The following is a 27984-nucleotide window of genomic DNA, read 5'->3' on the forward strand; positions in this document are numbered from 1 at the left end:
ATTTCTCTATCTGGTTAGATCTTGATAATCGACACCTGGTACTTCAATAAAGGCATCTGTCGCATATTGTATATTTTTCCTTGTTGAATTGAAGGGGATTCCGCATTTAGTGGTCCATCTGTGGATTGAAATAAAATCGTTTTAGCATGTCATCGAAATCAAAAAGAAATCAAACAATAAAACAGATATTTCTAATGATTATTTAATAAAAAATTTGATATGTACACAAATCATAGAACATGCTCTATATAGTAAACAAAGTAAAATAATTGCATCATTACTATAAATAAGGATATACATGTGTAATAACAGAAATATTTTTTCACAGTAAATAAGTGAAATGATATGTCGTAATCGAGGAATAACATAAGAATCGATACACAGACTTCACGATGAATGTAGCTCAATTTGCTAAATCGTTATTGAATAAGTTAATATCAGAATATTATGGTAAGATGAAGTAAGACATTTTTATACGAATTGTCATGTGATTATGAGCAAACATTTGATTATGTATAAAACCTACATAGTAAAACAATAAGCTTACCGAGAGCCGATTTGCACAGCAAAGACTTTTTAAGTCACAATCAGCGAAAGCTCAATTTTTTGAATTTTCAAAATTTCTAAGGCCCTTTTCTGACATACATTGTAAAGTATAGCGTAGGACTGAGCCAACATATTTTATATTAATCTATTAATATAGATATTTCCAAATATATTCCCAACTGTTTCAACATGAAAAGCTAATCAAATTACTACAAATTTAACTATCAAAATTGGACCGCACGACATGTAAGTATAAAGCTAACATCTTTGAGACGTAAACATTCAAAGCCAAATATTGTCTTTATGCAAAGTGAAGAAGTTTTAGAACTCGATTAACAGAATGTTGCCCCAGGATTGGCTGGTAAAAGTTCCTGGAACTCGCTCAATGCTTTCACCGGTTCGATTTTCTTCAATCTTGTGCTGCGTCTGATCTTAGCTCGGATTTCTTCCGGATTCTCGCGACGAACTAATGGCTTCTTTTCCGGAGCTTTCATACGCCACAAAACAACCGGGGACTGAAATCATCATTAAAACATAAATATATTGATCATCAAATCAAATAACAGTACACAATGGTTTATGTTTGTAAAGTACGGGGTATTTATCTTACCTTATGATTGGCAGATCTGTATTTGGTTGAAGCAACATAACTAGCTTTCACGACTAAAACGACAGCGTTCATCAAATTCTTTGCCGATTGAATCAATGATGTTGCACTATCCAACTGTAAGATTGCAATCAAATGATGAATATCACATTTTTCACAAAAAAAGCCACATAAGGCTGGTAATCGATTCGAGAATTAACGGAAATGAATTTCAATGTAAAACATACCCCAGATACAATCAATTCTCCACTGATATTCTGTACGTCTGCCTTCACTTTACTCGTTATATTCAGCTGATGACAGTATAAAGCTATCCGCTGAAGATAAGCTATCAGATCTTTCTTCGGTTCCGAGTCTGGACACTGTAAAATAGACGAATTAAAGATTACATTTAATTCGAACACTGATGCTTAAACACGCAAGAGAATATCGAAATGACTTACTGGCTCAGCAATAGCGCGAGCGAGTTTATCGAGTTTAGATCCAGCTTCAGAAATCTTCTTTGCAGCATTAATTACATCCATAGTATTCTTAAGTGGGCCACGTCCTCTGCAAATACACAAATATAGGACTGAAATTATGGAGACTGAATAAATCAAGCTACAGTAGACTCTGTATACATCAGAAATGAATTCTGAGAATATATAACAAATTTCTCACTGACTCCAATTCATCGCGGCTGCCCCAGAATTTATGTACTGGTACCTCAAAAAGATTATATTAGTCCCGTGAGGTAAAATGCTATGTATTCAGTAAAAGTAACTTACCTTGTGAAATCCGTCATTTCCATCATAATCATACACATCTGTTTCGCGAGAATAATGATATCATTACCACGTTCATCCCATTTACCAATCTCCTGATCTAACTTACGTTTTTCAACTCTGAATACAAAACAACAAACACCAATTAGGCTACAATATCAGTTTAAACATTCAAGATAAATGACAACCGGATATCAATTTCTACGCACCTGAAAACTTCAAATTGTTGTTGAATTTTTGTTTTCTCCTCTTCAGGTAATTGTCTCATCATATAACGATCCGTATCTTTATCGTCGTATTCACCCATCTGCGCGCTCGCTACATAAAATATCAACATTCCCACAATTACAACCTCGGATTCAACGTTCATTCAGAAATCTATTCACTTCATGAATTGAACTTACATCTGCTACGCATGTCATAATCGTAATAACTTTGTTCGTCTTCATAAACAACATCATCTTCACTATCTAGTTCCTCAGGGTCCTAAGAATTATACATATATAATTAACAAACGTTCGAACTCACAACTTAACTATCAGCTGCACACATTGATTACCAGGCATTTTTCTGGCATTCAGGCATAGATACAGTATAATGATACTTTGGCTAACCTATGAGTAACTTCTAATTCAGGGATGACTGAAGAGGCTCTCACATAATATACGTATCAAGGAATTCATTTTCATTAATGTTTCAGGCACACTGTCAACTACCGGTACTAATTATTTCATCCAAAGAAAGGTTCATCTTTAATATCATGAATCACTGACAGCAAACCTTTTTCAGGTTGTGTTTTGTTGTTACCAATGACAGACAGATGGCCAATGTGATGAAACTTACCCGATTCAATAATACAGCTCTTCTGATATCTCGAACTCCATCGTACATCATACGTGCAGCACCAATGAATTCATTTTCATCAACGTTTCTGTTAGATGTTAATCCATCTACGGCTACTTCAACTTGTTCAGCAAACGTTGGAATATCTGCATAATGATCAATTACGAATAATAGAATTCATTCAAACAAATTCATGCAAATGAAAAGTATGAAATTCTAATGCTTTTACATTGATCTCTAAGTTTGACTACTTCATCCATAACACGCTCTGTGTATGGACCAGGTTCGTAGTTGTCCATTTCAGCAGCTACAACATTAACAACTCTAGCAGAACGGCCTCTAATAGCACCAGCTGTCCTGTCCAATGTGTCCATATCCTTCTCATGTAAAGCGTACACACATTTGTGCACATCCTCCAAAATATGTCCCTCTTTAAACAAGTAAAATGAAATAGATTAAAAGAACATTAAAACATGAGGATTTAGTATTTGTAGATGAGGAGGCACACAGTTGCAGAACTAAATAATAGCAGATCGGTTACAATATATTTCTTCATCGACTCTATTTACTGGTATATTCTTACCTGATACAGCTAGGAAGTCATCGATAGTCGTGATATCATCAACTGCCTCTGTAAGCAGACGAACTTGTTTCTCCCAGGCATTCTTGAACACATCCATATTTTCCTGTGCAACTTTCGAATTTGGTCGAGCGGCAAGAACGCGAGCGGCATTTATCACTTGAGGACACAGATCTTCAATTTGAGAGGCCGCCAAACGAACACATTTCACACCTTCTTCGTCATTCGACATCGAACATGCCAGATTAGCAATCTACAATTTCATAAATGTAAGTGCTTATTATTGTGAAATTACAGAGATTTTTAGACATCCTCTATATTGATGTTATCAATTCAGATACCTCAACAAGTTTGTTGGCGTGTTCAGCGAACACTTGAGCATACTCCTCAACAGTATCTTGTTGCCCTTTTGAGGCTGCTTCGACCAGAACTAACAGCGGTACGTTCGTCTCCAAAAACGAATCAGAAACATGATCCACAACTGCTTTCTTCAACTGTTTACGTAGTCCTCTAGTCTTCTGACACATATTTTCTATCGCCTGGTCCAATGATTCGCTTGGTTTTGGGTTGCCAGCCTACAAAATAACGTTCATTACAGATGAATTCATGTAAATAAATGATATCTATGTCACTCAAATAGCTGTATATAACTATAAACATTCAATATTGGTACTCCTTTCATCATGGCATTTGTAATTTTGGTTTTATTGAATACTGATATAGGTATGAAATGGTGCAGGCATCACTCATTTTTGAAGGGAAAAGGTTTTGGGTTTTAATCATAAACATAACATTTGTGGATAGAATACTAATAAATTGTGAGTCGTAATGAAACATATTACATACAGTTGTAGAATAAGATTTTAGTATTTTGAACATTATAATCAGATACAATTTTGCGGGGACATGCGGTTAATATGGTCTTAGTGTAATGGATAATAATTTCAAATATGTTGCTCAAATTTTTGTATTTTACAAATTCATAAAATCACACGCTTTGTAGTTGTATGCCATGCCCAACATGCAATGAAATTGATCACAGGTACCTTGCGTATAGGTCTCTTCGTCTGTCGACACTGTTAAGTTAAGATTATACATGGCTTAAATCATTGCGCGATTTTGGTGACACAAGTCACTCTCAGTCATTCGCACAAATTTAGGAATAGATACTGAATAAATGAACATCATAATTTCACATAGTGTATTACAATGTATTCAATTCACCTGTAGAAGGATGCTAGTTTTCAACCATAAGGTTTCTAGTCTAAAGAAACTTGAAATTCTAAATGTGGAATTCAAAATAAAATTCTCATATTTACATTGTTCATATACTCAGTGAGTAAATCTTGTAAAGCCTGTCTGACTGCGTTACATTCTTGTACGATACGTTCTCGTCTCTCATCACGAGTACTCGTTGAGTCTGCCATCAACGCCGCTCCGCTGATAATACTCTCCAGACGTTCCTCCAACGACGGCCGAGAACGAACTTCGTTGTAAGTCGCTGGATCCATGATGATCTTCTCCTGCAATACGCCGAAAGATAATCCATTACAGATGGAAATGCTACATAGAACTGGCTATAAAAATTACAATCGAAGATCCACTAGGTATAATGAATGAGGACAGTCCTTCACTAGTACAATATACGTAGGTAAGAATCTTATTCAAATTCTATTCAAAATATCTAAAATTTCCATTTAACTACACGCAGTTTTATCAAGAATGCATGACTTTTAGAAACCATCTATTTGGAAAACTGGTTCAACTGTCAAACCAAGTTATATGATTTCGAGACTAACATCGAATTCATCAAGAGCAGCAGCGAGTTCCCCGATTCCTTCATACGGATGAGCTTCAGATTGACCCGTAGCCTCAGCAACTCCGTGAATTGTGTTTACAGCATCGCAGACTTGTTTATAAGCATAGTCCCTGTTAGACCTGGCTGCAGCTAACTCTGGATGCCTGATATAAGCCTGAAAAAAAAATTCAACGGAGAAACCATGAAAAATGATGATGTGCACACGTCACTTAAGTTGATCATTTCTCTTTTAACAGACTAATAAGGATATGGTATTATTACCTTGGATGTAGTAAGCAACATCATGCTGTTTTTCTTCAAAGTAGCCCTAGCAGCTGCCAGATCATCGCGTCGTCTCGGATCCTTCAAGTCATTCTGTCTACGTCCCGCGGCGTCGGAGAGTTCCATGACGTTCTGCCCGAACTGACGGAAAAACTGCATCAATTCCTGCTGATTCCGGGCATTTTTGATGTGATCTAAATCATCTTCAACCTGCAGTAAAATAAACATCAACTCAAATCACATAACTTATACATGAACACAATCATTAACTAAGATAACTATTTCTAATTGGCATCGGAGTGGAATTTCAAAAGATTTTTTCTAATTATCTCATGCACCTTAATCAGCACTGTGGAACTAGGACCTTAATAAGAGCGGGGAGCTTTAATTTAATAGGAGATGAAAGAGAGAGAGAGAACAGCTTACATGTTTTAAATTCTCCAACAAGACGTGAACATCGACCATATCAGCCAGAATGAGCAGACGTGTAACTGAAGAGAGTAACGCGCGAGCAGCACGAACCATTGCTCCACGTTTCATCGATGAACAAGGATCAGCAGCAAACTCTTCCGATGCTACTCTCATTTGTTCCCCTGAAGAAAGGAATAACGAGAGAAAAATCAACTACCGGTACCTGTTACTCACAAAACAGGGTTATCTGAACACGTACCAGTTTTACGGACATCATCTACAGCCGCTAACATGTGATCACGGATATCAGGATTTTCTAAAGCAATTTCTTCTCCTGCGATGATGAAATTCTCTGTAGCTTTCTGTACGGCGGCGCTCAAAACGTGAGCTTTCTTTGAACGGCCTTTCTTCTTCTTGTATGGGCCTTTTTGATTGACCAGCGTAGTGACCTTAGAATGAGATATATATCATCAATGATCAGTGTTTAAATGAAGAGTTTCTACTTCTCACTACCAGTAACCCAGTAATACTCACTTGTGTGACTAGGGGTTCTAATGTTTTCTCAACAGACTTCGTCCGGATCTCCAGATTTCTAGGATCCCATCGCATTTCAATTTTTCCGGTAGTCATTCTAAAAATCCAAATAGGCCTAATTAGATCATCATTCAATTGTATAACTTTGTTCTTCAACTCTCTAAGGTTTAAGTTTAAGATGCCTCAAATCAATCCGATTTAATCTAAGTAAAAGATGGTGCGTCAGCTTAAAGCCTAGCCCTGCCTATTCATATGCTGGCTGGGTGTGGTGACAGAAAAATGTTATTAGGCCTATTTAGTCCTAGAGAATTAGTCACCAGATGATCTAGAATTTTAAAAGCTTGACTTTAAGGGTTTAAGCTAGGCCTATCTGATATCAAAACCTTAAAATATGCTAAGGGGGATGAAAAGTTAGGCTCGTATGAAATTACGTTTAAAAGTGTTTCATGGATTGAAAATAAACTTAATTTACTTTGACTTTTTTCTAATAAAATAATAACATTTGAAGTAAACAATCAATTGAACAATTAATCCCTGAAAGCTTATTGATACAGAGTTTATCCTTGCTTTGATTTAATCAGCAAAATCTTATAAAGCGTTCGTAAATACCTACTTTTAAGCCAAATCCGTTCAAATAATGGCCAAAAATGATCGGAATTCCCCAGTTATTTGGCTCTTCCGATGATATTCTTATTACCCTCTGTGTTTAACTGATTCTAAACTCGATACAGCGGGAGGAAAAACCCGGAAGAACAGCCACATCCCAAACCAGGAAGTAACTCGCCCCGAATTACATGGAACACAAGTAAAAGTCGTCTTTATTTCTCATTTATCCACCGTTTGCTGCGTGATAGACTGTTATTGTCACAATGCCGGTAAGGATATATTTAATGGTATCGCTTGTTATTGTAGTAGACATTCATGTAGGATCACAGAAGGATAGAAGTGTAGTTTTTTCCTATCATTTATTGACATTTCTACCTACCTACACTTACGCCACCTGTTGGCAAAAGTTGATTTAGACTATCTGTCACTTTTCTATTGAGATGTTCAATCATTTAATCACTTATTTTCAATTCATACTCTCACTGGCGTCCTCTTTCATTGTTTCTGCATCATTACATAATACATAACCCTTTAGCACTAAATTCCCTTACATCAGATCACCACACCTTGTCTAAAGCACCTCTTTCTACTTTGCAACCACTAGGCTACTCACTCATTTCTTTAAATTGTTTTTTTCAGGCTTATCATTCTAGTTTGTCTAGTCCGCTTTCGGCGGCGAAAATGGCTATTCTGCCATTAAAAACCAAATTCAGAGGTCCAGCCCCGCCAGCTTCTGGGAGTGGTAAGATATCTATTAGATTTGTGCTATAATTTGTTCTTAGCGGCAGTGAAATCAATGGTGATTTGAACATTAAATTTTCAGATTTTGATATCATCGATGAGGCGTTGTCTTTCTTCAAAGCTAATGTGTTCTTCAAGAACTATGAAATTAAGGTACGTACGTAAAAACAAGCGCACATTTAATTTATCAAGCAGTATCCGTTAATCCACTTAATCACATTTTTCATAATTTCAATCAATTCTATTTTTATACAGAGTGAAGCTGATAGAACTCTTATCTATGTGACACTGTACATTACGGAATGCCTGAAGAAACTTCAAAAAGTAAGTAAACCCTTCACCGCCAATGTATTGGCAGTTTTGATGCTAGAGATGAGTTGATATTTCTGAAATGTTTTCAGTGCCAAACAAAAAATGATGGATCCAAAGAAATGCTTACCATGGCTATAGCTGCATTTGACATTCCTGGTGAACAAAGATTTCCATTGAATGCTTTATATGGTAAAGCACAAGACAGAGCGGAAGGTGGTACGTACAAACCCTCTGTACTGTTTACTAAGTAAAGCCCGACTTAATACGCAGTAGCGGTGTCGGTACCCCATTGCATTGTTACCATGGTATTTGTCCACAAGTTATCTCTAACCAACTTTTGACCAACTGGCTCATCTATACAGTCCAGACGCGCTGTTACGATTGCTGTTCGTTGCAATAATCAAATTTCAAATTCGTATTTCAGATTTGTTGCGGTCCTATCTCATTCAATTGCGACAAGAAACAGGTGCGAGGGTAGTTGAAAAAGTCTATGATCCAGTTACAAACAAACCTAGCAAGGTACTGAATCAAGTGATGTTTTAATCCTCATTAGTCTCTGCTGCTGCTGTCAATTTGACGAATTGACTAAATCACTGTATACATTTGTTTCTTCATTTCAGTGGTGGATGTGTTTCGTAAAAAGGAAGTTTATGGATAAAAGTTTATCTGCTCCTGGTCAATAGAAAATGGTGCTTCTTGTATATATTCAATGATGGAGAATATAGTAAATAAACTACTATTCAGGAGCCTTTTATTATTATAATTTAGTTTCTACCTAGTAACACTACCCGCTGCCCAGGCGGATGGCAATAATTGCTTTGTTACGATGTGATCAAGGTCTTGTAATTGAATGACTAATCTGGAATTTTTATTCAGTGGTATAAATATAACCATTTCTCAAAAAATAGTGTAGTTTGTCATTAGTAACTTGTTTTTGCTCAAAGTTGCGACTTCTGAATTCTGCATGCGCTCAAACTCTCAGTAAGGCAGAACTTACAACACCACTACCTGGATGATTTCCTTGAAAAAATAAGACTATATTGTGGAGATAAATTTTATTTTCCATAAAAAGACGATGTGAAGTTTACAACGCTTATTTGAAATAGTCAATTCACTGCATGCTTTTGTCCATTAATTACCAAGGAAGGTAGTGTCAATATCGGCATTGCTACGAGACTTGTATGCATTCAACCATAGACTTTTTCTAGGATGCCCTTGTTGGATTTTTAACATCTATGATTCAATGGGTCGATTAGAAGCTATAAGAGGCACATTACTGGCACAAATACAAAATATCACCAATTAGGCACTTGAAGGAATGAATCTAGTAGAATGACAAGTTTTGAATAGAATGTCTGCTTAGATAGGAATGAGTACAATTAATAAATGGATTCGTTCAGCTTCTACATGTATATATTATATATACCAAGCAAACTGACCTTACACAATATGCTACAATTGTAAAAAGAACTCAGTCGCTACATAAATAAATAAATTACTAGGAAAGAATATACATCGTACAAAATCTATTGGAATATCAAATCAACGAAACCACAATACGTTACTATTTATGCAAAATAAAATTAATCACTACAAATTCACAACAAATTGTAACAAACATTCTATTTGGCCACACTCTTCAATTCAAATACACACAATCATACAAGTCGAGTCCACAAAAATCAATCCATACATCAGTCTCCCATGGATAAATGACTAACACTCAAATGTCTTATAGATAAGAGTAACATATCCCATTACAGCCTGCCAATCAGGACGTTCTGTTGTCGCCATATCAGTTATACTCTAAAACAGATGAAAATTTTGCATTATAAATACAAGAAGAATTGCAATTTAAATCATTAGATCCTGTAATCACCATTAGTTCTCCGAATATTTTCAAATTAATCTACATATTGGTTATTTAAAAAGTTGGCATGACACGTTACTTAGCAACTTTTTCATGTGAGCTGAACCCAATCATTTGACCCATATAAGAAAACTCATAGCTTTACAGTTATAAGTGTACTTAATAATCATCATTGCTCAAATGCTGCAGGGACTTGTCCACAGTGACTACCGGTATGTAATATCCGACTTACTAGTGTGGCTTGAATCCCGACACTTTCAGCTGCTCTGAACGCGATCATAAAATTCTGTTTCTTATCGACTGAGGTGAGATCATCGTATGGTATTTTATCGGGTAAGTATGTATGAAGCAAGGCACAGAATGCGAGTCCATCATTCCAACTACTGCTGAAATTCGTGATATCAATTCCCTGCAAAAAGTTACATGTTTATATGAAGAAGCTTTGCAGGCGTATTTTGTCACAATGAAGTAGGAACCTAGTCGACTTACTTTGTATTTTGCAGTTTTATGTTGGCACCATTTCAATAGGGCATTTCGTTTCGACCCTCCAGTTTGTTTAACCAACGTAACTAACGGATCCTTCTTTTCCAATTCACTGTAGAACAAAATTCAAAAAAGTTTAGTAGTGAAATTATAAGATAACGAAAAGCCAGTTATATCTGAAGAACGAATATCAATATAACGGTACCTGATGGAATTTTTTCTAGATGAAAGTATAGATGAAGTGCCGAGTATATTTGTACTGAGTGTAGAAGCAGAAGTCGAGTCTGGGATCAGTTCTGCTGGTCTAGAAGTAGGAGACTCAATAATGGTTGGTGTGCATGTATTACTCGCTTTGGCATCGTCCGTTACCGGTTTATCGTACAACAATGCAGTTAACGGATGCCCTCTATTGGTCGGTGTATGAGTTATATTCTCTTTATTGCTTGTATCGGGAGTTCGTTTTAACGCCGATTTCAAGTGAATCTCCGGCGGTGCACTGCTACGCCGTCTGCTCGTTTCGTTTTGCTCGCTAGGCGTTTCCGTCGTCTCGTCGGTTATCGTTGATAGCGTTTTCGTGATCGGGGTTTCGGCGGAACTTCGTCGTGAAGTATCGGCCGCCGGCGGAGACGTACAAACGTGCGAATTTTTCACCTGTTGTTCGATGGATTTGATCAAATTTTTCACCGAAATTGACTGCTGGTTATTACCGGTCGTGTTACGCGTTTGTCTTAGATTCGTTAATTCGCGATCGACCGACGTCAAAACGCGACCTCGAATTTCACGACTCGACACCGAAATCGAAGGACTCTCCGCTTGATTTTCTTTCACATCATCGGACGCTTTTAACTTCTCCAGTTCGTTGGACACCTTTTGCAATTCTTGTTGATAGCTGGCCACTTTTTCTTTCAAAAGCAGATTTTCGTTGAGAGTCTCTTCCATATCCTCTTGCGTTTCCATCTTAATGTCATTAGCGATAACGACAGCCTTTTGTAAATCGGATTGAAACTGTATCCATTCGCTAGACTCTGTTTCGTGTTGCGCTTTCAAATCGGCCATTTCCCTCTCAACTTCAGCGCAGCGCTGCTGCATTATATCCAGCTGCGCTTGCGTATCTTTCTGCGAGTCTTGGTAGGTTTTCTTCTCCTCGAGACATTCGTCGAGTTCCTGTTCCAGCTGCTCAATTTGCTCGCGTAGTGTTTCAGTTTCCGTCAAAACGCTCATTTTCTCCGTACTCATTTTCTCCAGTTTGAACTCCATATCAGAAACGCTCGTTCTTGCATTATTCTTGATGACTTTCATCTCTTGTTCGAGCGTATTCAAGTTCTCTTTAAAGCGCGTCGTTTCGCACTGACTCAAAGCGAGAGATTCGCGTACGTCTGCTATCACCACTTCCAGACGATCTTTCTCTTGTCGCGTTTTCTCAAGTAATTTCGCCACTTCCGATTGATCTTGCGTTTTCTGAAATTGCTCGAGTTTTTCGACTTTTCCCTTCTCGTTCTCGAGTAAAGATTTATACCGTTGAAGTTCGATTTTCTCTGCATCCAACAGTTCTCTCGTTTCTCGACACGAATCCTCCGCGACCTTTTTGTCGACTAGAATACTTTCATTCTTATCTTCCAATAGCCTTATCTTATCTTTTAGAGCGACAATTATGTCGAATGTTTCGGAATTTTCCTTTTCCAGCGATTGCAAACTATTGTTCAACTCCTGTTGGCGAAGGACTATCTCATCTCGTTCGACGTGGGCACTTTTAACGAGTTCAATTAGCTGCCGTTCTCTGTCACACTTATTCACATTATTCGTAGTATCTCCGATCAACAAAAGTTTCAAATGATCGATTTGAATTCGAGCGTTTTCTAATTTCTCGGTCTGCGCGCACAGCGATTCTAACAGCACGCCGCGTTCGCTCGCTAGATGTTCGTTTTCAGACGTCAGTTCATTAACGGCCGATTGTAGGTCGCCGAGCTCCTGAAGCGTAGCTTGTAATTCTTCGCTCGTGCTGTAGTGAGTTTCTTCCATCTGCGAAATACGATCCTGTAAACACGCGACGGAAACCTCGCTCAACGCGTCCAAACTTTTATTACTCTGACGTTCCCAGCAGCTATTGTTATCGAACGACAGCGACGACGGGTGTTCGGGAGTAACGCACGTCAGATCGACTGAAACTTCAGAATCCGTTTCTCCGTCGTAATGACCCTGATTATTCTTACCGGGACTCACATCGCTATCCCTACCCCCACTACACGTACTTCCAGCGTGCTGCAAAAGGAGAGATAACTTCTCACTGTCGGTGATCTGCTCCGACAACGGAATACCCAATTCTAACAATCTATCCTTTAACAGTTTATTCTCGTGCTGTAATTTATCGACTTCTTCTTTCGAACGCGCTTTTACCTTCTCTTTCAGTCGTTTGATCTCGAATTTATGACGTTCGATTTCGGTTTTACGGTTCTCGGAGACCTGCTGCAAGTCAGATATACGTCCTTCCAGTATTTTCTTTTCTTTCTCGAAGTTGGCCAACAGTTCGGCGTTATAAGCGAGTATATTCGACGGAGCTGATATTCGCTGCCGGATGACTTTGTCACCACGATTTACATTCTGAGCTCCGGCTTTATCGCGGTTAACGTTCTGAGTACTGGAAGCACGTTTTACGGAAGTAGGAGTTTTATTGATATTTTGCGTACTGGATGCCTTCTGTAGTGGCTTACTACCCGAGGCGCTGGACTTGTCATTTCTAGACGGACTACTCGTAACTATGACCGGAGTCACTCGGGTTTTAGCTTTCACCGACTGCGTATGTGTTGTTGCATCCATAGTTTTTAGATTTTCCTCAGATTTTTGTAATCCTATCACTGATTTGGGCCGATGTGCTCCTATATTTCCGCCGGCGTTGTTTGCTTTTCGTCGTAAAACGCTCGCCAGATTATCATGGCTTTTACTCATATACGTTTTACTCAAAGCGTTGTCTTTTTCCGATGTTTGTTTTTGTCGATTCGTGGCCGTTTTTTCCGGTACGCTCACTTTCCGTTGAGGCTTTTCAATCGTTTTATTTCCCACAGACGATAACGGAGGCCTTCCCGCTATTGAAGCGCTGTTTGCTCTTGCTTTTTTCATCTTGATTCAGATGCAGCCGTAGATCTTTAAAGGAATCTGAAATAATACAACAATTTCAATACAAGCAGATAACTAAAAAAAAAATGTAGGCCCTATGCTATAATCAGGTTCATGTCTCGAAAAAACCTAAATTTTTATTAGTAAAAAAGATACGGTTACCTCCATGACATAATGCTTAACCTGCCTAGGATTAAGAAAAATACTTGTATCTTTAATCCTAGGCAGGTTAGGCATGTCATATAGGTAACCGTATCTGATCGTAATAAAACTGTTAGGCTATTAATATTACCAACTAACAGTACTTGATATAACTGATGGTTATCCTACCAAGGATGAAATAAGAAATTATTATCAAAGCAGTTCCAGAAAATCAAATCAATAAAGCTTTGAAAGCGTAGTAGATCCTATTGACAAGTGTTACACGACAACTCCACAGAGAATTGCAGTATGAATATTGCTCCCTGTATCGTCATGCTGAGAGATGATTAATAATCAATAAACATGTCTACCACAAGGGATACCTGTCTATCGAACTATATTACTTCATATTAAATCATATTTTCACGGATTGCAACCACAAATATTGCTTTCTACGGTGTAAATGATGATGGAATGATATATGCACGACTTCAGTCCCAGAACTGATGCTGATTTTCGGTGCCAGTTTTGATGATAGGACAAGAAATGAACACAACAAACAAATGGTTTGATGAGTCAATTCTACAATAGCAGCAGCTGTATTTTATATCCCCACCCTGCAATAGTCATTCCTGCCTGATTGTGATTTCAAGAATTTCCACTTAAATCAACTGAATTTAATCACTCACCCATTTTGTCAAGAATCTCTAAGAATCCCTCGAGAGGAGGCAAATATACCAACAACAGCACTAGTAAAATCTATAATGATGTCTACAGCACGACTGAGCTTGCTGTAGACATACAGTAACACTGAACTACGCCTCGGTTAATTATTGACCCAGAACGATTGCAGCAGCAGTAATAACGTTAACCCATTCACTACTAAAACATCATCTCATCAACTGATAAATTTACCAAAAAAATGAATGATTCTCATGATTCAATTCTTTAGTGATCGTGAATGATATGGATTCTAAAGGAGCACAAGAATGAGTAGCCGATTAGTATTCAAAAACCGAGCAAGAAATTGAAAATTTAGGGTTCAACTTGTATGCGATAAGGCATAGTATCTGTTCGCAAAATTTACCAAACTAGAAATTTCAATAGGCCAAACAGAAAAAACGATACTCCAGAAAAAAGGCTACCGGTAAACATTTCTCTTTATTGGTTGTAGAGCATGGGCTTAATTTGACTTGAGTTGAAAAGGATTAAAATCTTTAGGATGTTGAAATCCTAACAATGAAACCTAGAACCTATTTGGCCTATATCTATGCCAAAATTCATATACGATTACCTCCTGACAACTCATTGTAAAATTGCATAAAATCTTTGAGTAAAAAACGTTGTTGACATTATTTTTTTTATCTATCACCTACTTGTCCTAAGCTAGACCCTGCCAACAAGGCTTTACACTCGGAAATAAACGTACATAACACTATAATATTCAAGTACTTAACTATGCCATAGATAGACCTAGTTTCAAAAAGAGTACCTTAATATTTCATGAGAAAGGCAATGACAGTTTAGATGATTACAGCTCTTCTTAACAAATTTATCAATGATAAATTATAATTAATTGGAAACTACTGTGTTTGGCCATTCATTGCGTCCCACAAAACAATGACTTTAAATTCAAACAAAGCAATCATGAACCTGTTTTATGGAATGAGACCAGAAGTACTATTGTACTTGATTTCAATAGAGTATTGTATGCATTATGCGCAAGTAGTCATGTTCAAAGCAGTCACTTCTACTGTTTCAACTTGAAATGGGTTTTTATCGATGTGTGGATTTTTTCATATAGGCCTTATATCTCAAGTAGAGGTGCATGATATCAGACCTAAGATAACTGCAATGACACTTAATAAAACATAGTAAACCAAGTCTGCTGCGGGAACCCTAACAGTTAGACCCATAAACCAAAAATAAACCCACAAAGCAAAGCAAACTCAGATCAGACTATGTCCATGGACTACCAAAAAAGCACAGTTATCCCTGAATGAGCCAACTGTCAGTAGTGATCTCGTGATCTCAGTGTATTGGTGAAGGTGTTTGACCAAGCTAAATAAACAGGATATTAGACATAGGTAGAGGCTAAACACTTAACAGTAAGACATTTAACACCTGAACTAAATTAACAACCAGATCACAATGAACAGAATTAGAAGTTATGAATTTGGAAATAGAAAGATAATCTCAATTTAAGATAATCTCAATTTTTCATTGACAAAGCAGACCACTTTTTTTAGGCCTTGTCTTCCATAAGTAAGTGGCAAATACCAAAAAGACAGAAATTTTCAAATATTCCTCTGAAACTGGGTGAGAAGGATTCTGAAATTTTTAAGCTACCCGCGGTGCTTGGCAGGCTTGGGTAAGTTTGGCGACTTTAGTGACACTTGACTAACAGTTCCTTAACAAATAAAAAAAAATGAAAGAAAAAGTCCAGCAAAATAAATCGATGTTGAAATAAGCATCTGTATCTGTATTGCAGTGTACCGGACACGTACAATGAAAAAGTCACACCGTTAATATTGATAATTGACAGAATAAAATTTAATTGATTTGCTTTTAAATCAGTTTTGAATCGGTCTTCAGAAACGAATACTGAATAGGCCCGGCTAGCTATAGTAATAGTATAGAAAACAACTTACCACGTCAGGACAAAATAACACTGTCAGCGGTTACAAATACAAAACTCGGTCGTTGAATCTCCTCCTTAATCAACAATTCATTTCACAAATGTCCAATTTGTGCATCTACAACGCATTTTCGTCTATTTCTCAGTGACTGGCCCCGGCAGTAAGATTAGTGGTTTGAACGATAACAACGTAGAGGGCAGCACCACCTAATAAACAGGTTCCACCGGATGTAGTATTGTTGCGCAATGACTAGTGACATTTCAGCGGCTCCACAACCGAAAATCGCAAGGTCGTTGCGCTGCTGTCACTTGTGTCAAAAACCAATTTGCAGTTGACTGGTTGATGGACTAATTAATATAGCAGTTTTGGCTAACGTTAGTTATTATTGATTAGCCTAGCCATGGGTGCAAACTCAAGTGCAGATGCTGATGTGCCATCATCAGTAGATGATGAAAATCCTACATCTAAAAAGATTAAAAACGTATTCCAGGTAGGCAAGAACCTATTAGTTAGTTACCTAATCGTTGGTGGTTAGCTTTTAATAATCGGTTGAGCTTATACCAACGTGGTTTGTGAAAATATTCGATCGTGAAACTAAACCACAGACAGGTTACTGACTAGCAAGAACCTTGCTTTCTTCCATGTAAAAAGGAAGAAATCAACAAAATCAGGTCATCTCAGTAAAGTACGACATCATTATTTCTGAAGGATCCGTGCTACATCATCATCATCATCAATTTTGAAGGATCTGTGGTAGGCTCCTTCGAGCCGTGGTTATCCTCCTCGTTGTTTCTCATTTCGTTGATAGGTTTCCCGTAGTTTGGGGAAAGACAGAGACTCCCTTCCCTGTTGCTTATTCAGTTAACTCGTTGAATTAATTTAAATCAGCATGATTTGTTAATGGTTAATTTTAGTAATTTTATACACATGATTAGTAAAATGTTTTTAACTCATTGATTAGTATTTTTGATTAGTAATTGGAATTTTCAATTTTATAAGAAACATTATATTGAATTTGATGAATTGGTTAACAATGGATTCCTTGATTGGTTGATTGCTTGCTCGAAAATTATTAGATACAGTTTTAGATATAGTTTTTGATGAAACCCTAGCAGTCTGGAAACCCAGCTGTTAATCCGGCAACGTTGTTTCCTCAGACCGATCTGATGCATATCAGATGACATTAGAACATTTCCATTTTTATCATTTTGCAGCTTTCGACTGGTTTTACCGATGGAGAAGCGTGTTCTCTAATGCCGTTTGATGTGTTTCAGGTTTGTAGCTGTTATAGTTATATTCAATGCCTGGTACGGACCTACTCAAATCTACACAGCAGTATTCCTGGTTTTCACTATTGAAAATTATTTCAGACGATGTTTAGTTTGACGGAATGCGACCAGCTCGGTCGACTGCTACTGGCACACATCAAAGTTCGACTGAAAAATGTGAAAGGTTTTACTCAGGAAGAATTTGTTGAAATTGGTGAGGAATTTGTTAACCTATCCGGACAACATATGATCAATAATTACTGGGATATCTTCACATCAGGGAAGGAAGAAATATCAAAAGAAGGTTCGTGAATTCTAAGGTCTTCTTTTAGTTGAATTTTACATATCTTATTCAAAAGGTAAAAAATTTGTTTCCGCATTTCAGAGGTGTTGTCATTCGTCGATGTTATGTTTACATTGGCTTGCGTAACCTGTGGAGGGAAGCAACTGGCAGCAGACACGGTTGAAACTGTCAAACAAAAATATTTCAATGCTCTAGTTAGTAACATGGTAAGTTGAATCTATCATAAACCTGGTAATGAAACCTTTTAGAAAGTAATTACCGTACATTAGAAGTAGAGAAAGATAAAGTTAATTAAAGATCAGAATGAATGAATAGTGAATTGAAAAATGGTTTTCTGAAAGGTCATGCTCTTATTTTAGATTAATTCATCAAACACAGTTTATAAAACAGAGTTTTGTCAGTGGACACAAAAACATTGTGCTCATCTGATAAGTGGTGCGCACAGTTGGATAACTGGTGTTTGGTCTGATTTAGAATGGAAGAGAAATCTGGGTCAGGTAATGCGTCTCTTTGTTGAAAAGACTTCTTTTCAATAATTCACGTTATTCAAAATCCCTTAGATGTTTTTCCAGCTGACAGACTTTCAGGCAGATGCAGATATTCCGTGTAAATCATCAGGTATTCTTCATGTACCTGTATTCTGGTTATTGTCCTGTGCTCTCCCCCATATCTACAGACTAGCAGTGTATGATACCGATGACCAACTGTCTCAGTCAACCTCGGATAGAATGGTAAGAATACCTTTGGAAATACGGAGACTAAATGTGAAAAGCATAGATAGTGTTGTATAAATGATGTTATGATTCTCTCCTTATTTTAGAGAGAGATGTTTCATTGGTTGTCATTGTATGATAGCAATGACCATGGTACAAGTATAAACAGGTACGGTAGAGTTAAAATTGCTGCAACGCTTACAAACAATCATAGATTTTATGAAAGTGTCAAAAGAAATCTTATTTCAGGTTTTGCCATCATGTATTTGAATACTCTGGACCAACAGTGTTAATGTTGGAGTTTGAGGACGATCATGTGTACTGTCTCGCAGTAGATACTCCATGGAGGTAATTAGACGGCTAGTATGTAATAACAAAATTAGGCTCTTTACTTCTATTTTATCGAGATTTCTCCTAGATAACTGGTTTTAGAAAGTGTAGTAATTTACCCTCAATTATGATTTGAATCACTAATTGAATTATCATGATTAAATTCAGATAGGTTTTTCACAAAACGTAATTAGCTTTAAACCTGATGGAACTTAATCACAAAATTTGATTAACCAATAATGATTAGGAAAATCTAATTATGACTTAGGTCCTTGTTAAAATTAAAGTTGATTACGCTAATTGAAACTGGCCCTGTGTCCCAAATAATTCTGATTATTGAAAAAGTTGATAATCTGTTTATCAGAGAAAGCAGCAGCCGATGGGGTGGAATGTATACATCACTGATCCAGATCCTGCCTGTCTTCAGAATCGTTATGTGTGAGTTCTTGTCATTTCTTATGCTTCGTCAAGACTTATCCGAATGTCAGTTGTTGATTTACCAATTCTTTTTAAATTTACAACTTTTCCAGCGGGGGCAGATATGATATTCATGAATCTTCAACTTCGAGGACTTCCTAAGGGTATACAGATTGGGAAAGACCATAAGTCATTGGTGCTTGAAATAAACGAAGAACTTACATCTGTAAAGAAATATGGCATTCCGTATAAACTCATCAGGCTTGAGGTAAGATCGAATTCTGACTGCTTAAGAATCTTTCACCAATATTAAACATGCCTCTGTTAAGGCACTGATGCTCGAAACCGGCATCGAAGCATTCAAATTTTCGTAATTTCTGAGTGAATCAGAATATTTGTGAAAAAGTTAATACTTTCGATTTTCTAGGTTTGGGGCTGCGGCAGTGACACAGCGCGTAAAGCTCAGTTAGAGCAGAGACATTGGGAAAAACGAGAGACTGAAAAACTTCGAAATCAAAAGCTCAAAATTGACGATTGGAAAGATAGTCCAGACAGACAGTTGTTATCATGGGGTGGTGTAGAGGTTACTCATTCAGAAGCATTGCATCCCGATGATGAAAAGAAGTGATTGTGATGTCCATTTTGAAGACATGATATTCATGAAGACTTGTTTTACCAGGTACTCTCTTGTTGAGTGAAGTAAGGCAGAGTCTGCCATGTTCTGGCACAATGAAATGAAGAGATCCCGATCTAGTCATCACATGTATTTCAGAATATTTCACTCTGAATTTTGCAAAAATTGAATTATCTAAAAACATTTGATCCATGCATATGCTGTTGTTATTTTTGTTATGTAGACCGAAATAATCCATAACGAATTTCCACGAATCTATTGAAAAGCTGTCTTCTTCATATTATTTGTTAAAATTCAAATTTAAATGAATTATATATCAGAATTAGTTTTAACAAATGACTGTCTTGCTTCCCATTACTTGGAGTGATTAGTCTGATTCTAATCAACCAGCCACTTCCAGGACCGGCAGACCCGCATACTTTTGCTCATTCTTGCTTGTCATTTATTAGCAGCTGGATAAATCTTCAAAGCAAGAAAGACATTCAAGCAAAACCCGATATCCACTACCAAGACCAGCAAAATTATACTTTTGTTTATCCTATACTGGTTAACTGTACGACTATTCTTGAATTGCACAAAGATATTGTCTAAATCCCTGATTCTTAACAATTTGACTGTTTGCACCTAGGACACCCCGGTTTATCCTCTATTTGGGCAGTTTTCGGTAAATGAAACTCTCAAGTTGCAAAATTGAATTTCCTCATCACTGTATTAGCCCCATACCAGTCTAATTTAACTGGATGAAATCCTCAAAGCACGAAAAGTAAAAACAAAGATTTAAGCAAACAGGATGATATCCATATATTATACCACGTGAAATGATTAAACCACTGAGACATAAATACCACAATAAATGATGAAAAATAAGCACGTTACATTAATAATTACCGGTAGGGGAAGAAAATCGATCAAAAGAAAAAAGCATGAACATGTACATGGAACAAATAGAGATATATGAATCGAACGAAATAGCTTGTAATTAGTAATGTATCCAAGAAGTAATGAACAATGAGTTGTTTATAATGTGACATTCATACATAGAATCAACCAGTACGCTGTAATGTTCACCGTATACAGTTCAATATCACCGTTTCTCTCCCAATAGAATTTCCAACCTGTTTGAATAAGCCTTGCGTGTTAAAAAAAATAAAGAGAATATAGCTCAAAAGATAAGAAAAAGCGTTGTTTTAAATAGTGAAGATCATTAAATAATAAATAGCCAAAGATCATTCCAACATTTCATGAAATACAATAAATATACCATTTCAGCTTATCTACAATTTAATTCGACTACAACAGTATAATAGTAACTAGGAACCAATTCATAATAATTAGACACATTAATAATAAGAAAAACATGCAATATTTCTATATGTCATGTACATTCGGTTATCATGAACTATATACACACAATACAGCTTCCCGTTTCAAAATATAAGTGCTCAGACAGTTTTCATATTATATACACATTTTTTGAGGAATACATGTTGTTTATTTTGAACTGGATCAGAAATTTAACAATTTCATTTAGCAAAATTCAGCACATCTGAGAAATAATAATAATCAACGTAAAATACATATTATATCTAGTGAGGTGATAGATCAAATACCACATACGTGGATTACGAATGGAATTAACAATTATTCTGACTGTGCAATAAAACTGCAATCGAACGAAACTAGAATTAGATGATATATATATATATATTGGTATATATATTTTTGTGGATGAGAATTGTGTAAAAATATCTTCAATGATGAATAATGAATCGTGATGGTTTTGTACCGACATACAATCATGAATACTTAAGTGAAGTGATTAAAGTGGATCGCCGATAAAATCAAATAAGCGAGAATGTCAGTGGTTGAATAAATTTGTTTTCATATCGATTGACGCTGATGAGAAATGGATTTTTTAAGCATAACAAACGGTCAAATATTTCAATCCATATGAAGATCACGTTTTACAGAATTCGCCAGTAAATCAGTTTGCACACGGAGATGGATCTGGTAAATCACGATGTTATTTTATTGAATCGTACTTTTGCATATTTTTTCAACTTTCAATTCATTTATTTGAAGATGAAACACAATTGACGCGTTGTGGCTTCATCCGAATTTCTATCAGTTGAACGAAGTTCATCATCGTATTCGCCACGAACTGTCTTTTCACTGGAGATGAAGCAACGACGCAACATTTTTTTCTAAAATTGATAACAGCGCCATCTGTGGGAAGATTACAGGAGTAAACAGCAGTATACCGATAGTTTTTTCTCTACGCAATAGAAGTGAAAACGGTCTCGAGTTGTAACTCGTTCATTTCATACGGGAAGATTATCATAGTCTGCCAAGGAAACATTCGAATCCGATAATTTAAGTCTTGCATAAACAACACCTGCCTGAGTTTTGATATTTTCAGCTGCTACCAGCACAAATGGCACTGAAAAAATGGACGATAAACTGTGTATTAACTACAATGAATGGTCATATATTTCGGTTCACAGCGATAATTGATAAACAACAGTAAATACATATAATCCACTAACTTCAAGGAATGACTGATCTGGAGGGACCCTGTACTACAGGGTCCTTCCAGATCAGTCATTCCTTGGAGTTTTCAAGGAGAAAATTTCAAGCACATTAAAAGCATTTAAGAAGCTGTTTTCATTCAGGGAATCAAAGAGTCGTAGAGACCCTGAATATATATGTCAGTACATACCCTCATCAATTCGATCACATGAAGTTCATCAATTCAATGAGTCTTTTACATTTTTTGACACCTCCTTCCTGAAAGCTCTGAAATTTTCCCTGAATTGTTTCTACAAAATGAAAGAGAAAACATTTGTACTAGTACAGAAAACATCTTTTCAGTATAGCCTATATTTGAACAATTACAGTATGCAGATCGGGCAGTCAAGAGAACTTTACCACATTTCAGAGACCCAAAGAATTAAAGAAATATATAACATGGGACTTTCACTCAATCTCAATCAGGGTCCCTACAGATTAGCCATTCCTGGATGTAAGGAGTTTTCCATGAGTTAAAAAGGAGAAAATTTCTGCATCACTTTCATACCGTATCCAAATTACAGTACTCCTCCTAAATCGTGTTCATCTCAGTAAAAGTATTCTGTGCTTTTTTGTAAGCAAGTTCGAAAGTATTTTCCTTTTTGACAGGAGTGTTTAAGGCATTGCGGAGTCTGAGGAACCCAGTCAAAAACTAAACTTTACAATACGATTGCAAAAAATGTCCCCGAAAGCTGACCAACACAGGGCAAAGTTTACTCGATGATGACTTACTGCTGCATCGATATTGGCAGGTGATTCTGTATTAGGATCGGATAGCATTGAAATCACACTGAGTAATATCGATTCGACAGTATGTACCGGTAACCATCGTTCACTCGCTCTTTCGTAGCCATATTTATCTTCCCCCGGTTCATGTAGTATCGATATACACACCGTTCCATCGCTGTGAACTGAAATATACACAAACCATTCAATGCATTTAATGGGTTAATTCAATTTCATTCTAAATCTTCGTAGAGTAGCCGTGTTAACCAGGTTTAAAATAAGTAACGAGACGAGTAGTACTGTATAGGTTAACTATCTATTTGATAATAATAATAATAATAATAATAATAATAATTAGTGCTTATATAGCGCCTTTCCAATGAATGCTCAAAGCGCTGTCACTCAATTATTACCCAGCTTCTGTTACCAATCCAGTACATTCTTACTCTCCCTGGGGAGATGCAACACCGATACGCTGCAGAGCGATCAAGGCGTCGTCAGCCAGTAGCAATTGTGAATTAATGCCTTGCCTAAGGACACTACAGCACAGCCGGGGTTCGAACACACAACCTCCCGATTGGGGGGCGAGCACTCTACCGCTAAGCCACACTGCTCCACACATTTGATGCACGAGCTTTCGTTTCTAATGAATAGAAGCTTCATCAACTCATTCACCTGATGAAGCTATACAGTACTACTCGTCTCATTACTTATTCTAAATCTGTAATCATCAATCTGAATAATCGATTAATGATGACAAACATTCAGAGTAAGCCAATACATACCATTAGGGTGCCATATTTTGGAGACAAAAGTCATTTTTGGCGGTTTATAGGGATATTCTTGTGGAAAAGTCAAATGTGCTTTGAAAAGTCCTCCTTCACTAGAAATGTAAAGGAACAAATCACATCAGAGATAGCTTTCGTAGACTAGGTTCCTAAAACTTTTACAGGATGCCTACTTACTAGCAAGTTTCTGGTGGGCCAACGACACAAACTTCCCATTTAAACAAATCGTTATCATCGATGAGACCAGCGGAATAGCCAGTGTGTTTACACTTACCAATATCTGAAATTAAAATAAATCAAACCATATTATAGGAGCGTTGTAAGCCTAACTGAGATACTGTAAATTGATTTTTCAGCCAGTATAGGTCAGACAGGGTGCGGTCAAATGTTCAGAAAGGCCCAGTCTCACAGGCCCGAGTGATCAAATATTTAGAAAGGCAGTCACCCTTGCATTTCAGTTTCATTTGTCCTACAGTTTCTTCTCTTTATCTAGATCATAAGCATCACTGCGTTTCGTAATTGGCAACTGACTCCCCTCTGGAACTCCCCTTTTGAAATTCAAACCAAGTTCCACTCATTTCACAAGGTCACAATTTCTAAAACACACTTTCGATGGAATTTTTAAAATTTTAGAGGTTTGACTGTTTGGGAAGCATATCCAAAGCACCTGATTTTCAAAACCAACTCGGGGACGGACACCCCTCACTGCGCAGATACCCACGCCATTCGCGCCCAGTTTCCAGGTTACTAAATGTTGCTTTCGACTTCCCTTTTTTGAAATATCAGGTGACGCCCGTGTGGTTTGTACATCAGGGTCTTTATAGATCCAATTTACTAAACACTTAAAACTGATAGGCTGATATGTAGAAAACCGACTGAATCGAATGATGAGCCTGTTGATGATAATTGGTACCGAATGAAGGCGAATGATTCCAAGAAAACGCAGCGCACACATCTTTACACAAAAGAATTTAAAAGTACAATTATGGCTGAATAAATCGCTTAATCGGGCATAAAACTATATCTATTTAACAAAATTACCCAGAAGCTGCTTTCTCAATAAGGCGACGGCTGTTGTGGAGGCCATGGGTCCAGTATTTAGGTATTTTTTCGCCTCTTCGTAATAATAAGCCACCGACTGCAATGAGTGGTGAGGAGAGTAGTGGTGCTACTGATCGCGCTGACGCATGCGCGAATACTAAATTCAATCAATTTTGTTGCTAAACCGGATGTTGATTTCTAGTGGAGGCCACGTGCTCGATAAATGTCAAAATATACAAGACGTCCTGGATCATTCAGAATGCTCAGTGTACATCGAGAAAATCAATAAAAGATATTGAAAGTCTACATTCAAATTAAAACATATTTTTTTGTAGAAATAAATTTATTTTTCGTAACAAAAAATGATTCAGATTCCTGATTCACATTATATATAACTACAATTTACTACAATTTCATGATTTTACTTATGTACAAACATAACTATCATTAAATTAACCCAGTCCTGGTAGTGTCTACTATCCTCAGTGATCTCTGTTCAGCTCAACAATCCTCAGACACTATAAGGTTTTTGGTGAACATTTAAGTTGAACTCTGACAAAACACGAACAACTAATTAAGTTACAATGGACTCACAGCAAAAAAAAACAGGAAAACAGTAAAGTGTGTACGAACAATTGTACACATGATATGTACTATCAGGAAAATAACATCCAAAAAAACAATAGAACATAAAATGTAAATACCAAAAGAATCACCACTGAAAGTAAACTTTTCATTCAGATTCAAGTCGATTCAACTAATTAGGTAACTAATTAGGGCTTTATACATACACAGAGAAATAAATACACACTACAGAAAAAAGGTAATTCAGAAATAAGATCAATATAATTAGGACATTTTCAATATTATGATCATTCGAGTCTTTCAAATACAATAGACGGAAGCAGTAAACTGGTAGTTTTTCCTTGATGCAATAGAAGTTTGGTTTCGAGGTATAACTCGTACAAGTCATATGGGGGAACAGTCTAGGAATAATTTAAGTTAGCATAAACAACACCTGCTTGAGTTCTGATATTTTCCGCTGCCACCAGCACAAATGGCACTGAAACAATGAAAAATAAACAGTGTATTTATACGGATATTACCACTAGTAAACATATATGTCACTATACATACCCTCATCAATTCAATCTTCACAACTTCAGCAATGAGTCATTTACATTTTTCGACACCTCCTTCCTGAAAGCTTCGTAATCTTCCCTGAATTGTATCTGTAAAATGAAAGGGCAAACATTTCTTCCAGTTCAGAAAAAACTTTCAGCATAGTCTGATTGAACAATTACACTATTCGTGACAGTAGCAGAGTCGAGCAGTTGAAGAGAACTTTACACCATTTCAGTGACTCAAAGAATTAAAGAAATATATACCATGGGACATTCACTCAATCTCAATAACTTAATATGGCAGAAAGCTGACCAAAGCAGGGCAAAGTTTACTTGATGATGACTTACTGCTGCATCGATATTGGCAGGTGATTCTGTACCGGTATAAGGATCGGATAGCATTGAAATCACACTGAGTAATATCGATTCGACAGTATGTATCGGTAACCATCGTTCACTCGCTCTTTCATAGCCATATTTATCTTCCCCGGGTTCATGTAGTATTGATATACACACCGTGCCATCGCTGTGAACTGAAATATACACGGCCATTCAATGCATTTAATAGGTTAATTCAATTTCATTCTAATTCTGTAATGATCATTCTGAATAATAGATTAATAATGACAAACTTTCCAAGTAAACCAATTACATACCATTAGGATGCCATATTTCGGAGACAAAATTCATTTTTGGGGGTTTATCTGGATATTCATGTGGAAAAATCAAATGCGCTTTGAAATATCCTCCTTCACTAGAAATGAAAATGAACAAATCACATCAAACAGACATATAACTTCTGTAGACCAGGTTTACAGGAGGCCTACTTACTAGCAAGTTTCTGGTGGGCCATAGACACAAACCTCCCATCTATATATATCATCATCATCAATAAGACCAGCGGAAAAGCCCATGGTTGGAGATTTATTCATTGCTGAAATATGAAAAAACAGGAGAGTTTTCAGCTGAGATACTATAGATACAGGCCAGGCCTCACAGAGTGGTCAATGTTTAGAAAGGCATTCACCATTGCATTTTAGATTCATAACAGTATTTCTTTCACTTGTCAAAGCCCTACGTCTAGTGGGATTAGCAACTGACCCTTTTGAAATTTAAGTTCTGCTCTTTTTTTACAAGGTTGAAATTTCTAGCTATACATACGCTTCCGGGGAATTTTTGAAATTTTGGTGGTTTACTGTTTGGGAAGTGCATCCGAGGTGCTGATTTTCAAAATTGGGGTGGACTTCCAAACCCCCCATTCTCATGATTCTGCAGATGTGCCTTTGCATTCAGTTTTCCGGTTATTGCTGATTTCGACCTCCCCTCTGAAACGTATCCAGTGACGAACAGTCGTTTGTCACAAACTTGGCCAGGTGTCGAAAATCAAATTTACAACATTATCCATGTTATCCTACCAGTCAAACTTATAGATCCAATAAACTAACACTTGAAAAAAACGAGAAAACTGATCCAATAAACTAACACTTGAAAAAAACGAGAAAACTGACTGGCCTAAATCTTCATCTATTCCAAAAAAATACCCGCAAGCTCCTTTCTTAATAACAATGCTCCTCTTTCCTCAGTCATGGTGCCAGTATTTCAGTGGTTTTTCGCTAAGTAATGTTTATATTTTCACAGTGGGTGTGGGAGAGTAGTGTGTAGTGCTTCCATAGAGAAATGTAAACTGTAGTTGACATTTCTATAGAGAAACGTAAACTGTAGTTGACATTTCTATATATGGTAGTTCCACACTACTGATCACACTGACGCATGCGCGAATAATACAATCATCGCTATACAATA

The 27984-nt window shown here is 36.9% G+C and overlaps 5 protein-coding genes across 7 annotated transcripts; 2 read left to right on the top strand and 3 right to left on the bottom strand.

The window, feature by feature from the left end:
* Nucleotides 1-226: 226 nt before the first annotated feature.
* Nucleotides 227-16460, bottom strand: LOC141900578 (catenin alpha-2-like). Its single transcript, XM_074787545.1, has 20 exons — nucleotides 16281-16460; nucleotides 10943-13527; nucleotides 6366-6432; nucleotides 6091-6280; nucleotides 5847-6013; nucleotides 5421-5630; nucleotides 5140-5313; nucleotides 4660-4863; nucleotides 4387-4416; nucleotides 3682-3915; nucleotides 3344-3593; nucleotides 2990-3190; nucleotides 2761-2906; nucleotides 2322-2403; nucleotides 2127-2235; nucleotides 1921-2037; nucleotides 1597-1702; nucleotides 1381-1515; nucleotides 1157-1270; nucleotides 227-1061 (listed from the first exon to the last, which is right to left on the bottom strand). The coding sequence occupies exons 2-20, from the start codon at nucleotides 13489-13491 to the stop codon at nucleotides 879-881; spliced, it is 5268 nt and encodes a 1755-aa protein (XP_074643646.1). The 5' UTR covers nucleotides 13492-13527; nucleotides 16281-16460; the 3' UTR covers nucleotides 227-878.
* LOC141899726 (actin-related protein 2/3 complex subunit 3-like) lies at nucleotides 7105-8909 on the top strand. Its single transcript, XM_074786198.1, has 7 exons — nucleotides 7105-7240; nucleotides 7611-7713; nucleotides 7795-7865; nucleotides 7968-8036; nucleotides 8114-8240; nucleotides 8449-8543; nucleotides 8645-8909. Exons 1-7 carry the CDS (start codon nucleotides 7235-7237, stop codon nucleotides 8705-8707), a joined length of 534 nt encoding a protein of 177 aa, XP_074642299.1. The 5' UTR covers nucleotides 7105-7234; the 3' UTR covers nucleotides 8708-8909.
* Nucleotides 16461-16576: 116 nt separating the features above from the next.
* On the top strand, nucleotides 16577-20199 carry LOC141900110 (uncharacterized). Its single transcript, XM_074786851.1, has 11 exons — nucleotides 16577-16758; nucleotides 17483-17542; nucleotides 17639-17840; nucleotides 17922-18046; nucleotides 18200-18337; nucleotides 18413-18571; nucleotides 18661-18722; nucleotides 18803-18901; nucleotides 19248-19321; nucleotides 19414-19568; nucleotides 19728-20199. The coding sequence occupies exons 1-11, from the start codon at nucleotides 16669-16671 to the stop codon at nucleotides 19926-19928; spliced, it is 1365 nt and encodes a 454-aa protein (XP_074642952.1). The 5' UTR covers nucleotides 16577-16668; the 3' UTR covers nucleotides 19929-20199.
* Nucleotides 20200-20733: 534 nt separating this feature from the next.
* On the bottom strand, nucleotides 20734-25195 carry LOC141898515 (putative ubiquitin-conjugating enzyme E2 7). 2 transcript variants are annotated; one of them, XM_074784447.1, is made up of 6 exons: nucleotides 25058-25195; nucleotides 24194-24296; nucleotides 24014-24106; nucleotides 23235-23413; nucleotides 22654-22753; nucleotides 20734-22374 (listed from the first exon to the last, which is right to left on the bottom strand). In XM_074784447.1, the coding sequence occupies exons 2-5, from the start codon at nucleotides 24249-24251 to the stop codon at nucleotides 22682-22684; spliced, it is 402 nt and encodes a 133-aa protein (XP_074640548.1). In that variant the 5' UTR covers nucleotides 24252-24296; nucleotides 25058-25195; the 3' UTR covers nucleotides 20734-22374; nucleotides 22654-22681. The 2 variants fall into 2 exon arrangements, with proteins under 2 accessions (XP_074640548.1, XP_074640547.1); XM_074784446.1 differs by having other exon boundaries at nucleotides 24014-24111.
* A 540-nt stretch (nucleotides 25196-25735) lies between these two features.
* On the bottom strand, nucleotides 25736-27824 carry LOC141899587 (putative ubiquitin-conjugating enzyme E2 7). Of its 2 annotated transcripts, none has more exons than XM_074785971.1 (6): nucleotides 27723-27824; nucleotides 27013-27115; nucleotides 26838-26935; nucleotides 26530-26714; nucleotides 26195-26289; nucleotides 25736-26120 (listed from the first exon to the last, which is right to left on the bottom strand). In XM_074785971.1, the coding sequence occupies exons 1-5, from the start codon at nucleotides 27766-27768 to the stop codon at nucleotides 26212-26214; spliced, it is 510 nt and encodes a 169-aa protein (XP_074642072.1). In that variant the 5' UTR covers nucleotides 27769-27824; the 3' UTR covers nucleotides 25736-26120; nucleotides 26195-26211. The 2 variants fall into 2 exon arrangements, with proteins under 2 accessions (XP_074642072.1, XP_074642073.1); XM_074785972.1 differs by lacking the exon at nucleotides 27723-27824 and adding an exon at nucleotides 27343-27530.
* Nucleotides 27825-27984: the final 160 nt, after the last annotated feature.

This window comes from Tubulanus polymorphus, chromosome 2 (genome assembly GCF_964204645.1).
Source record: "Tubulanus polymorphus chromosome 2, tnTubPoly1.2, whole genome shotgun sequence".
Classification (NCBI taxonomy): Eukaryota; Metazoa; Nemertea; class Palaeonemertea; order Tubulaniformes; family Tubulanidae; genus Tubulanus; species Tubulanus polymorphus.

Coding starts and splice junctions, on each gene's coding strand:
- LOC141899726 (XM_074786198.1), top strand. Junction 8,241..8,448: donor ACAAGACAGAGCGGAAGGTG/GTACGTACAAAC, acceptor TTCGTATTTCAG/ATTTGTTGCGGTCCTATCTC. Junction 8,544..8,644: donor TTACAAACAAACCTAGCAAG/GTACTGAATCAA, acceptor TCTTCATTTCAG/TGGTGGATGTGTTTCGTAAA.
- LOC141900578 (XM_074787545.1), bottom strand. CDS start 13,491: ATGAAAAAAGCAAGAGCAAACAGCGCTTCAATAGCGGGAAGGCCTCCG. Junction 6,014..6,090: donor AGATGATGTCCGTAAAACTG/GTACGTGTTCAG, acceptor TCCTTTCTTCAG/GGGAACAAATGAGAGTAGCA. Junction 1,703..1,920: donor GAAATGACGGATTTCACAAG/GTAAGTTACTTT, acceptor GTGTATTTGCAG/AGGACGTGGCCCACTTAAGA.
- LOC141900110 (XM_074786851.1), top strand. CDS start 16,669: ATGGGTGCAAACTCAAGTGCAGATGCTGATGTGCCATCATCAGTAGAT. Junction 17,841..17,921: donor GGAAGAAATATCAAAAGAAG/GTTCGTGAATTC, acceptor TCCGCATTTCAG/AGGTGTTGTCATTCGTCGAT. Junction 18,723..18,802: donor CATGGTACAAGTATAAACAG/GTACGGTAGAGT, acceptor ATCTTATTTCAG/GTTTTGCCATCATGTATTTG.
- LOC141898515 (XM_074784446.1), bottom strand. CDS start 25,103: ATGGCCTCCACAACAGCCGTCGCCTTATTGAGAAAGCAGCTTCTGG. Junction 24,297..25,057: donor ATTGAGAAAGCAGCTTCTGG/GTAATTTTGTTA, acceptor TTTTAATTTCAG/ATATTGGTAAGTGTAAACAC. Junction 24,112..24,193: donor GGCCCACCAGAAACTTGCTA/GTAAGTAGGCAT, acceptor TTACATTTCTAG/TGAAGGAGGACTTTTCAAAG.
- LOC141899587 (XM_074785971.1), bottom strand. CDS start 27,768: ATGACTGAGGAAAGAGGAGCATTGTTATTAAGAAAGGAGCTTGCGG. Junction 27,116..27,722: donor ATTAAGAAAGGAGCTTGCGG/GTATTTTTTTGG, acceptor TTCATATTTCAG/CAATGAATAAATCTCCAACC. Junction 26,936..27,012: donor GGCCCACCAGAAACTTGCTA/GTAAGTAGGCCT, acceptor TTTCATTTCTAG/TGAAGGAGGATATTTCAAAG.